Genomic DNA, 12,924 nt, shown 5'->3' with positions numbered 1-12,924 from the left:
CTTAAGAATCTGATAGAAAACCTCACTTTTGTGTTTTTTCAAAAGAATTTTTGAGAGTTATATTTTAAAATGTATAATATATGAAATGCTTAATATCTACAATGTAACAATGGGAATTGAAAAAAGAATTATAAAGAAGTCTAAGCCTTTTAAGTACTCTTACTGTTTAAACTGTATAGTTTTTTAAATTAGTCTTCATGAAGGCCAAATTTATTGCATATATTTTCCTTCAGTTTTAACCTGAAACCAATGCCTGGAGTATCCGTTTAATGTTCAAATGGCAGATTAGCAGTCAGACTAATTATTTCTACTCTCAGATACCTTTGAATTTATAAGGACCATAAATTCCCTATCTTCTCTCTGTTTTCTTAACTGTACATGGAAATTCGTTCTCTTGAAAATGTGTTGCCCCATATTTAACAAGATTTTTTTTTTTTCCTATTCTAGTTTGGGAATACCTGCTACTGTAATTCAGTTCTGCAAGCACTTTATTTTTGTCGTCCATTTCGGGAAAAAGTTCTAGCATACAAGAGCCAACCTAGGAAAAAGGAGAACCTTCTTACCTGCCTAGCAGACCTCTTCCATAGCATAGCCACTCAGAAGAAGAAGGTTGGGGTGATTCCTCCTAAGAAGTTCATAACAAGATTACGGAAGGAAAATGGTAATTCTTCTACTTCTGAATGTATTCTTACATACCAGAAAGGGTAAATAATAGCACACTACAGTTCAGCAGGCACTGACTGAGCATCTTCTAGGACTGAAAGTATGTTAGCCATGGAAAAACCAAAGCTGACGTTCCTGTCTTGAAGGAAGTGCTAGTTCAGTGAGGGAGGTAATCACACAGTAATTAATATGAGGTATGATTAATGTTGGAAGTATGTTCTTCAAAGATTACATTCTGTATGCCAGGAAATGAGAAATGATAAATTTTTTATTTTATTTTACTTTTTTTTTTTTCTATTTTATTTTTTTTTCCAATTTATTTATTTTCAGAAAAACAGTATTCATTATTTTTTCACCACACCCAGTGCTCCATGCAAGCTGTGCCCTCTATAATACCCACCACCTGGTACCCCAACCTCCCACCCCCACCACCACTTCAAACCCCTCAGATTGTTTTTCAGAGTCCATAGTCTCTCATGGTTCATCTCCCCTTCCAATTTACCCAAAAGCACATACCCTCCCCAATGTCCATAACCCTACCCCCCTTCTCCCAACCCCCTTCCCCCCAGCAACCCACAGTTTGTTTCGTGAGATTAAGAGTCACTTATGGTTTGTCTCCCTCCCTATCCCATCTTGTTTCATGGATTCTTCTCCTACCCACTTAAGCCCCCATGTTGCATCACCACTCCCTCATATCAGGGAGATCATATGATAGTTGTCTTTCTCTGCTTGTCTTATTTCGCTAAGCATGATACGCTCTAGTTCCATCCATGTTGTCGCAAATGGCAAGATTTCGTTTCTTTTGATGGCTGCATAGTATTCCATTGTGTATATATACCACATCTTCTTGATCCATTCATCTGTTGATGGACATCTAGGTTCTTTACATAGTTTGGCTATTATTATTTTTTTTTATTTATTTTTGCCTGCTTGGCTCTTCTATGGAGAGTAAAGTTGGGTCTTCCTCCCATTATCTGTTGTTTTTGTAGTTTCATGTCTGTTTCATGTCTCTTTCATGTCTGTTAACCCATTGGATCTTTACACTACCCTGATTTAGAGAGCAGGTGATCTCTCCCACTTTAGCCATGCAAAGAATAGAGGCTAAAAAGCTTTCCAGAAACTTTTTGGCTTAGGGTAGGTATAGGTGGTTTTAACTCCACTCACCCCCTTTTTAAAATAGTTACTGATTAAGCCTGTCTTCTCTTTTCTCTCTTCAATGTTTTTCTTTTAGATTTGTCCCACATGTTTCTGACATCTAAATCCCATATTCTGTCCGCTGTGTTACGTTACCTCAGAAAATTCAAGTAGGATTTATTTATTTATTTTTTAAAAAATTTGCATCAGTTTTTTTTTTTTTTTAAAGATTTTATGTATTTATTTGACAGACAGAGATCACAGGTAGGCAGGAGAGGCAGGCAGAGAGAGGAGGAAACAGGCTCCCTGCCAAGCAGAGAGCCTGATGCAGGGCTCCATCTGAGGACCCTGGGATCACGACCTGAGCCGAAGGTAGAGGCTTTAACCCACTGAGCCACCCAGGCACCCCTCAAGCAGGATTTATTTATTTATTTATTTTTTTTCAAGCAGGATTTAAATCACATGTAGAATTCTGGGTTTTGTTTGATGTAGCCAGTTTAATCATTGTGGAAATAAAACTGAGTGGTATTTTTAGTTTGATTTATTATCAAAAGATGCCCACAGAAATAAGATTTGAGACGTCTTTAAGATTGGTTACCAAACACACCATTGAATAATGCTGTCCTTAACTGCGCAGACACTGTTCATCATCCCATGAATTGAGAGAAGCCTGGGTCATATCCAGTTTCCTGAAAGGTCAGAAGACACTGAGATAACATGGCAATAGGCTATTATTCTTGAATCTGATTCACCTGTTAAACGATTTTGTTCATTTCCTCTGTAAACAGCTACAAAGCAGTTGATCATTCATTCACAAAAACAAATCTTTTTGTGTTTTCCCTATGAAAGCCAAACATCTCTCTTAAGTTAGAAATCTGTGTAGTATCTTCTGTTTTTAAGAACACCAAATACAGCTCTGTTAGAGTTTGGCTGAGTGATTCAAGTCCCTTAAGTCGTTTTGTCTGTATTGGTATGAAACTTCAGGGATTTTGTCTTGGTAGAAAATTCATGTACATGGTACTTGAATGTGCCATCTTTCTCGGTGATTTTGTTAGTACTTTAGAAATGGTCAGCATCAGAAACATGAAACACAGAATACACAGTATTTTCTTTTTCAGTGAATAGTACATTTTTCTTGACCTTATTATTATTTTTTTAAGATTGATTTATTTGAGGGCAGGGAGGGGCAGAGAAGGAGAATTTCAAGTAGAATTCCTGCTGAGCGTGGAGCTGGGCGCTGGGCTCAGAAGCAGAGCCTGGTCTCAGGACCCTGAGATCACGACCTGAGCCAGAATCAAGGGTTCCATGCTTAACCAGCTGAGCCACCCAGGAGCCCCTTGACCCTATTCTTTTTTTTTTAAGATTTTATTTATTTATTTGACAGAGCTCACAAGTAGGCAGAGTCGCAGGCAGAGAGAGAGGAGGAAGCAGGCTCCCCACTGAGTAGAGAGCCTGGTGCAGGGCTTGATCCCAGGACCCTGGCATCATAACCTGAGCCGAAGGCAGAGGCTTTAACCCATTGAGCCACCCAGGTGCCCCGACCCTATTCTTTAATCTATTGTATGTTCTCTTAGTTTGGGCTGCTGTAACGAAAGTACCATAGACTGGGTGCCTTAAACAAGAGATGCGTGTTTCTTGCAGTTCTGGAGGCTGAGACATTCCGGAGTAACATGCCGGCAGCTTCAGCGTCTGCTGCGGGCTGTCTTCCTGGTTTACACATGGCTGCCTTCTTGCCATGCCCCGCATGGTGAAGAGAGAGAAGCAAACTCGCTCATGTCTCTTCCTAAAAGGAAACTAATCCCAGTCTTAAAAACCTAAAGGTCCTCCCAAGGCCCCACTTCCAAAGAGCGGCACATTGGGGGTTAGGGTTTCAACATGGGACTTTGGGTGGAGGTACATGCCTATGGTCCTGAAGTGAGCTGTGGCTTTTTAAATTTACAGTAAGTCACGCTGCACACAGAGCTCAAGTTACTGTGTTTTGAAAGTTGCGTCTCTGTGGCTTTATACGTTTGCTTGTCAAAGCTGAAATGTTTTTGCTGTGTTTATTTTTTTTTAATAATTCAGTATTTTCGGAAAATTTTTTAAATGTTTAGGCAGAGTACATTGTACAGTAGACTTCTTTTGTTTGATGAAATTGATTCCAGAGTGAATATTCCAAACTTATCCTCTCATAGTTTTGTTTCATTTTTCTATACCTCAGAAACAATATTTAATGGAAAAGCATGTTTATTATTTGATGTTGCTGGCATTTGTATGAAGTACAGTTTTGCCTTTTGATTTTTTTCCTGGCAATTTTGTAGAGGAGAGCATACAAGTTAAAGAGCATTTAATGGACTATCCATTGCTTAACTCTCCTTCTCACCTTATGTTTGCTGGGGTTTTTTGTTTGTTTGTTTGTTTGTACTTAAATCTCTGGCACAAATGGATGTTGCCCATTTCAGAATTTCCACTAACTGTCACTGTTGGATTATTGTTCTTTTTTTTTTTTTTTTTTAAAGATTTTATTTATTTATTTGACAGAGAGAGATTACAAGTAGGCAGAGAGGCAGGCAGAGAGAGAGAGGAGGAAGCAGGCTCCCTGCAGAGCAGAGAGCCCGATGCGGGACTCGATCCCAGGACCCTGAGATCATGACCTGAGCCGAAAGCAGCGGCTTAACCCACTGAGCCACCCAGGCGCCCTGGATTATTGTTCTTAAACCAGTTTTCTTCCATCGTATGCTGTAAATAAACATGTCATGTTTTGTACTTGCAGTCGATATTAGCTCCATATTATGTTAACCGCTGATACTTTATATAGCTAATCATTTCGATATTACTTGGGAAGAAACTGTTTTAATTTCAGAAATGGATTTTTGCTTTCAAAATTTTAATTCATGTTCCCTATCCATAGCATATAAGAACTGTAGCATAGAACTTTTACAGTGTGATAAGACTTGCTCCGTAAATGTGTTCTCCTTCATGATGGGAAACTAGCTGAAAGTTTGAATTGATTAACTATTATATATTTAGCTTCTGTTGACGGCCAGAAACTAGTGGAGAGGACCAATAGTCATGTAATTTAATGTGTTATCTCCGTGGAAAAAAAAAAACAAAAACGTGAAAAGGCTGTTGGTCAGTTATGTTAGTTCAGAGAGTTGAAGTGAGAAGCCATTGGAAAATCCGAGGCAAACTCGTTCCGAGTGGATAGAATCGAAATTGAAGTTGCACTGAGTGCTTGAAGGATGACAAGAATATTCACGTGGCTGGAGTGAAGAAAGAGCAAAAAGGCAAGGGCCTAGAACTTGTGCTTTCATTTGAAAGCCATGGCGAGCCGTTAGGGTTGCTGAGCAGGTGGGTGATGTGTTTTGATCTGGCTGCTGGGTGGTGTGGTAGCATGAGCGGGCATGGGCCGCATGAGTACAGCCCAGGAAGCCAGCCAGGAGGCTGTTGCACTAACCTAGGTAAGAAGTAAAGCCCTCTGTTCTACACCGCTAACTTCCCATAGCCACTCTACCATTCTAGAAGTCTCAAAACACAGACTGATGAGCTACTTGTGTGCTAGCTAGCAGTGACTTGGCTTGGGATCACTTATGGGGGCTTGAAAGTCCCATCAGCTGGTTAGTGTAGCTGTGTGCTCTGACTCACTGGGTCTTAACAGCACAGGTAGTTCACGCTATTGTTTGGGCCCAGATTTCTTCCCATGTTGTGGTAGCTGTTTCCGGCCCTGTTGTTCATTTGGTAGTTCGTCCGTTCGTTCATTCATACAACGTCAAGCACATCTAAATATGTAGCAGGCATTGTCCTGGGTGCTGGAGATACAGCAGTGAATGAGACAGAAAAGATCCTTATTCTCAAGAAACCTGTATGTACCTAGGGATGCTTCAGGTGATGCAGAGAGATACTAATATAAATATGTAAGAATAAATATTTATGGATTGGCCTTCCTTAAGTGAGGAAATAATTACAAATAACACCTGTTAAATAGATGTGAGTGAATAATTCCCGTGTTCATTTTAATCCTGTTTCTCCAAAAGAGCGTAAAAGATTTTTGTATTAATGAAAGCTAACTATTTCTGAATTATGAAGAACACATAACATTTTTACACGTTGATTTAGTTTCCCCCCCCTTTTTTTTTTGCATTAATGTTGCAGCTGTTTGGGACTTTAATAATTTATACCTTTCATATTCATTCATTTAATAATGAAATTGTCCTATTAGACTGTCAGTTCCATGATGAGGGGAACCCATTTGTTTTTGCTCACCATTGTATTCCCAGCATGTAATCTAGTTCCTGGCACGTAGTAGGTGCTTACTAAATATTTGATGAGTGAGTGAGCGAATGAGTGAATTTGTTTAATTTGCCAAAGCAACTTTGAAGCCCACCTTTCCCATCATGCTACTTAGTAGAAAAGAAAGGAAACCAAGATTTTAGAAATTAAGTGTAATACAGTTTACGGGTCTTGTCTGTGGCCATTTAGTTGATGTTGTTTTGCTGTTCATGTAGTTCTGGTTGAAGTTTTTAAATCTGTATTGACTACTCAGGCATAGCGAGAGTCTGGCACATTTACCATAATGTTTATTAAAAAATGGACTGCAAATTATTTTAAATATTTCAACAAAATGCTTTTAAGAGTATTTTCTGTTTTACTCTATATCTCATTTCCAGAGTGTTCAAGTCAGTTGAGGTATGTCTATGAATGTGAAGTCCTTTGTTCTGTGTTAAAGAACAACATCTAAAAAAAGTTGTTTCAGGTTTTAAAAAAACAAAAGTATTTGCACATTTTTGCTTTATAGATTATTTTGAAAGACATGCATAGATGCTAAAATAACTTGTAACAGGAAAAAAAAGAGACTTCTTATTGTTTATTGTTTTCTCTTAACCAGAAGTTTTAAAATTTATATCTTTTTAGTTATTTTCTAATTTTATAGTTTATTTTAAATATTCACGGCAAAAATACATTCATTAAAACTTTGGTTAGGGGGTGCCTGGGTGGCTCAGTGGGTTAAAGCCTCTGCCTTCGGCTCAGGTCATGATCCCAGGGTTCTGGGATGGAGTCCTGCATTGGTCTCTCTGCTCCTCAGGGAGCCTGCTTCCTCCTCTCTGTCTGCCTGCCTCTCTGCCTAGTTGTGATCTCTGTCAAATAAATAAATTAAATATTAAAAAAAAAAACTAAAACTTGGGTTAGAAAAAACTTGATTTCGTGGGAGACTACTTTAGACTGTGGCATTGAGCCAGCATATAGAGAGCCTGCATATAGAGTAAATTGTTCATATCTCACTTTAACTAGGCCCTTAGAGTTTTTATAAAATATTTTTATGGTGCTCTCCCATTATCCTTCCTTTTAGATTCCTCGCTAACTTTTCCAGTTTGTTCGTATTTTCCTTGAACACTAATCAACTCTAGCATATTTCCTTCTTAGCAGACATGGTTGGTTCTTTTGTGACCTGGGGATAGATGAGTAAGTGAGAGATAAAAAGGGGACTTTTAAGGGTGTCCTGTACACTTCTGGAAGCTGCCCAGACACTCAAAGTGTCAGGGTTGGTGAAGGAGTCGGGATGGACAAAGAGACCACGAATCAGGCCTTTAGGAGGTGAGGGGAAGTTGACAGATGACCACAGACAAAAGGGGGTTCAGGGTAGTATGGCCAGACCTTAACAGCTTTTTTGACTGAGGGCGAGTGTTTCATATGCAAAGCAAGGTGTCATGATTTAGAAGTGGCTGTAGGGAGCTCAAAAATGCCAGAGGCTGAAAAGATGGGGAGTTTAGAAGAGAAAGTTGTTTCTGGAGGGAACAGCAGAAAGGGTTGAGAAAGAAGAAAATCCCAAGGATGAGGAAGGAAATAAGGAACAATAAACGACTCAGAGTAATAGAGGAAGGTAGACTAGTATTTTCAGGGATGAGGCATCATTGCACCGAGAGGCAAAGTGAAAGATGATTGACTTCAGTTACCCCAGCCTTGCCTAGCCCCGTCCAGCGGTGGAACCATCTAAGGGTTCTGACCATGACTTGGTTTGTCTCAGGAAGATAGAATAGACAGCTGGGAGGTTTTGCAGTGAGCTGTGTCAGTGTCGGGAGTGACACACAGACTTCTGCCGGCAACAGGGGATGGGAATGGTGTCACAGTCTCTTGGATCTGTCCCTCATGGGCAAAAACCACTGGACACACAATACCAAATTATCATCAGTTAGATGTTAACGCCACATAGGCTAATGCAGTATCTCTCAGGACTCAAGGCTTTCATTGTTCTTAAACATAAAGGGCTTGTTGGAGGCTAATCAAATCCCTCAGGACAAGTTTACAGAAGAGAAGTGGGGAGTGGCTCTAACTGCATTATTGAGTTTGACTTGAACTCCCAAGAAAGAGATTTAATAAATTGCCTGTGACATACATGTAATTAAAGGTCGAACCATCCTAGGAATCCAGACAGTCTTGCTCGAGCAGCTGCACCTTACATCTGAGGCTCCTTACAGGTCTTTTTGACACCAAGAGTGAAATGAGTCTTTATTTGTTTTGACTGTACCTCCCAAATCCACATTTTCACTAGATCCCATTCTGTTTGTACAGTAACTTTGCAAGAGAAGATGGTATTCCGTTTTAAAGACCAGAAAATCAAGGCCTTTTTGATTACTATAAGATTGAACATTTACTCACATTTTTTAATTTTTTGAATTCTGTTTCTATAAATTGTTGATTTCCACACTTGGTATTTCCTTTTGTATAAACTCTTTATGTGTTGAAGCTGTTAATAGTTGTAATGTTTTTTTTAAAACCTTTTCAGTGATTTCTAATGCACAGAAACTTAATTTTATGCAGTCATCACTGTAGCTCTTCTAAGATGCAATTTTTTGTTCTTTTTATCTTAGACTTTGCCTAAGTTTTGTTCCTAATTTGTTGTCTTTTATTTAAAAAATGTCAGCTGTGATATCTTTGGAATTTATTAAATGTGCCTTGAGGATCTAAAGGTAAAATATCTCTGGCCAGGTCTTCTCAGTGTGTGTGATCTCTGAGCAGCAGGTGCCTTTGTGGGGCAGGACCTCCCTGGGCGGGCTGCTTGGGGACTGCCTGCTTTGTGTCCTGGGCCTGCCACTTCCTGGTGGCATGACTTTCCCTCTCTGATCCCATTCCCTCATTTGGAAGATGGCAATAACAGCATCACAGAGTTGTTAAAAAGATCAACTGCAACACTGCCTGTGAAGTCCTTACCTTTCAGTTTCAGGTGGTGTAATGTCCAGTGCTGGGTATAAAGCAGTTCATGTTAGGGACTGGTTTTCGGTGATATTTTTTCATTTGTATAGTTACAGGGAACATTTCACAGAGTTACAAATTCTCACTTTTAGAGATTATCTGGATTGAATAGATAATTTGTGATACCGATGTTTCCTATACCTGACTGCAGATCAGAGTCCCCTGGAGGAACTTTGGAAACTTCTAGGTTCCAGGCTTCACCTCTGACTGAATCTCTAGGATGCATGGCCCACAATTCTCGTGGATCACTTAATATTGTTGCTTTAAAAAGAAGATCCTCATTGGTCTTAACTGTATTTTCTCCAAGTTTAGTCATATGTTTTTGTGAAAGATAATCTGTTTCTTGTACATGACTGACAATACCAGACGTTTGTATTTAGTATATTGGATATTTGGATATTTGTTTTAAATCTAGTTTTAATCAGGTTATTAATTTTGAAGTAATTCTCTAATATATTTTTATTTTTAGAACTTTTTGACAACTACATGCAGCAAGATGCCCATGAATTCTTAAATTACCTACTAAATACAATTGCTGATATTTTACAAGAAGAAAGAAAGCAGGAAAAACAAAATGGCCGTTTACCTAATGGTAATATTGACAATGAGAACAACAACAGCACACCAGACCCAACGTGGGTTCACGAGATTTTTCAGGGAACACTGACAAATGAAACCAGATGTCTTACTTGTGAAACTGTGAGTATGTCATAAAATTTTGTATAGAGCAGATTTAATTCATTTTTATTAAAACTTCTTAGAGGAGGAGTGTGAGAGATGAACATGAAGGTTGTAATTTCTTAGGTGTAGCATAAATGAATTATCGAAGCTGTACTTGCTCTCGTACTCGGTATGCTCTGTAGTAATGCTGCTTATTAACAGTGAGTACCTGAGCTGACAGAAAAATACTTACTGCGGTTTGGACCGTAGTTAACCCTTGAACAACAGGGGCTTGAACTGCATGGGTCCACTTATTTGTAGATTTTTTTTTTTTTTGTATACATATAGTACTGAAAATGTGAGGTTTTTAAAAATAATTTTCTTAATGACATTTTCTGTAGCTAACTTTATTATAAATACATACTGTGATACATACACAAAGTGTGTGCTAAGTTTTATGTATCAATAAGGCTTCTGGTAAACCGAAGGCTCTTATAGTTAGCTTTTTTGGAGACTCAGAAGTTACACATGATTTTCAACAGTGGCAGCGTGGATAGGAGGTTTCAGTGCCTGTCACCCCCCCTGCATTGCTCAGGGGTCAACTGTATTTGTTTTTATTTCAGTGTAAGAGGCCATAGAATCATGTTCTGGAAATTGTATGTCTGTGTCTTACTTAAGGCCATAAGAAACTTACAGGTCAGGGAGGTACATTAATTTGTTTTCCTTTTTCCTGCTGTTGTGTTTATTGTTGATTGTTGGAATAAAAACTAAAGCATACTGTGTACACTCAAGCAGGGGAAAGTATCCACTTGCTGGATACTTCGTAAAGAGGAGCAGTAGGGAAGAAGCCTGAAAATGGATTTTATGTGGGGTCAGAGAGCCCAGTCCTTTCATAGTATCATTACCTTTTTAAGGCATTTACATTTTTAAAGAATATGTCCTTTTTTAAAAAAAATCTAACATTTCTCATAATGAGTTTATCTGATGTTTCCTTCTGAGACGCAGATATGCATTCTTGGCTGGAGTGATTCGTTAACGTGTCTTTCTCAGGGTCTCACGTGTGGGCACACAATATCCATCTGCCTCTCGTTGGTAAAATTTTGATCTCTCATTCAAGGTGTTGTTCACTTTCTCTGGTTGATAATGTCTTGTTTTTATGCCTTGGTAAAGGCAGTCTGTGGGGAGACACAAATATGTTGTTCATCAGAATCTTCCGCAATATTTAGCATCCACTCAGGTCCAGTCCTACTATGGTGGTTCTACGACTAGTCTTTAATAGCACAGAAGAGTAGCATCATCCATTGGAAAAGAGAATTCACAAGCAAGAAATATAAGACATGTTTTATGGATGTTTGGAAGAATAGCATGGTTACTTGTTTGTCTAAATCAGATAAACATACCTAGTATGTTGAGTGAGGCTAATAGGAAATTGTATTTTTTAATTAATGGACTTCAGAAAAATTGAGTAGAAAGTACAGAAAGTTCCCAACTCTCTCTCTCCTTTCTTCCACTTTCCCCTATGATTCATGTCTTGCATTAATGAGGTACATTTGTTGTAGTTGATGGACCAATACATTACATTATTATTATTATTATTTTAAGATTTTATTTATTTATTGGAGAGAGAGCACAAGTAGGGGAAGCAGCAGGCAGAGGGAGAGGGAGAAGAAGGCTTTCCGCTGAGCAAGGGGCCAGATGTGGGGCTCGATCCATTCTGGGATCGTGACCTGAGCCGATGGCAGATGCTTAACCGCTTAACTGACTGAGCCACCCAGGCGCCCCATGACACATTAATTAAAATATGTAGTTCATATTTGGAGTTCAGTCTTGGTATTGTCTGTTCTGGGGTTCCATCTGTTTTGACAAATGTATAATGACACGTGTCTGTCATTAAAGTATCATACAGAGAAGTTTCACCCTTTGTTTCACAAATTCATCCCTCCTTCCTCTCCAAATCCCTGGCAACCCCTGATCATTTTACTGTCTCCATAGTTTTGACTTTTCCAGAATGTCGTATATTTGGAATCATAGAGAAGTAGCTTTGTAGCTCATTTCTTTTCATCACTTAATTATCTTTCATGATGTGGATATTCTGCAGTTTATCCATTCACTTATTCACTTATCCATTCACCTGCCTCCCAAGTTTTGATGACTATTGCTTTGTCTGCTCTGGGCCTTGTGCTTCTCCATATAAACTGTAGAATCACATAAAATTTAAAAACTAGTATTGTCTACAAGATAGTGTGCTGTGATTTCAAAGGGGATTGCCTTGACTCTGTAGGTGAACTTGGGAAAAACTGACGTCTTCACAGTCGTGAGTCTAACTGTCCATTTACATGGACTGTACATTTATCTACATCTTCTTTGATTTAGAAAGAAATCATCTTGTAGTTTTCATGTTGATCTTGTACATATTTTATTTTGTTATGTTTGTATAGATGATTGTGGGGTTTTTTTGTTTGTTTGGTTTTGGCTCTAATGTAAGTAATATTGTAGTTTCTTTCTTTCTCTCTCTGTCTCTCTCTCTCTCTCTGAAAGCAAATGGTGACTGTTTTGGTTCCACCATGAATTAAAAGATAGGGTCTTTAAATAGAACCATGACCTATACCGATTAATGATCTATTGACTGTTGAGTATGCACTGATCTGTTTAATTATAATCAGGCATTTGGAAAATGATAGTTGTCAGTAGTATAATTTTAGTTAATGAAGGACACAGTAGTAATAAATAAAATTCTTTTGTGGAAATACATTTTTATTGGTAACCCTCTCTCACATCAAGTGAAAGAGGTATAATTGAGTGTTTGAATATATTAACATGCTGTGAAGATGTTTTTGGGTTAGAGTAAGGATTATTGCTCACTGCTGCAGCCATTAGTTACTTGTAGTAAGAGTTTGGGCAATGTTTGATGTCAGGAGTTGGTCTCAATACTCATATTTATTCAATCTAACCAACTCCATCTGTTTTTTAACACCAGTTTTGTAGATCTTATAAAGAAGAATTTTATTGGAGCTGAGTTGTAAGTAAATATATTGTCCAATTATTAGAGCATTGTTTTGGTTGGAATCATAGGTACAATTAGAGAACTTGACAGTTGCTTTTGATGTTTGATATGATGGAGTTTGGTCTGTGTTAGAAGATATGTATAATTCATCCTCTTCGATAAAACAGAAAATAGTTAAATTTGTTTAGCATGTTGAGAAATGCAGTAATAGGTGAAGCTGGCAAAGTAGATTTGGG

General features: G+C 38.4%; 1 protein-coding gene across 2 annotated transcripts in view; it reads left to right on the top strand.

Moving 5' to 3' along the window:
• The window catches only part of LOC122906955 (ubiquitin carboxyl-terminal hydrolase 12), a 102,713-nt gene that overhangs the window by 66,200 nt on the left and 23,589 nt on the right, over nucleotides 1-12,924 (top strand). The window contains exons 3-4 of one of the 2 annotated variants that reach the window (XM_044249470.1): nucleotides 448-661; nucleotides 9,494-9,723. In XM_044249470.1, coding sequence (XP_044105405.1) covers nucleotides 448-661; nucleotides 9,494-9,723 — 444 coding nt within the window. The remainder of the gene's footprint in view (nucleotides 1-447; nucleotides 662-9,493; nucleotides 9,724-12,924) is intronic. The other variant, XM_044249471.1, reaches the window with a different exon arrangement.

This window comes from Neovison vison, chromosome 5 (assembly GCF_020171115.1).
Source record: "Neovison vison isolate M4711 chromosome 5, ASM_NN_V1, whole genome shotgun sequence".
NCBI lineage: Eukaryota > Metazoa > Chordata > Mammalia > Carnivora > Mustelidae > Neogale > Neogale vison.
The sequence above is the reverse complement of the archived record's forward strand: the minus strand, read 5'-3'. Positions and strand labels throughout refer to the sequence as shown.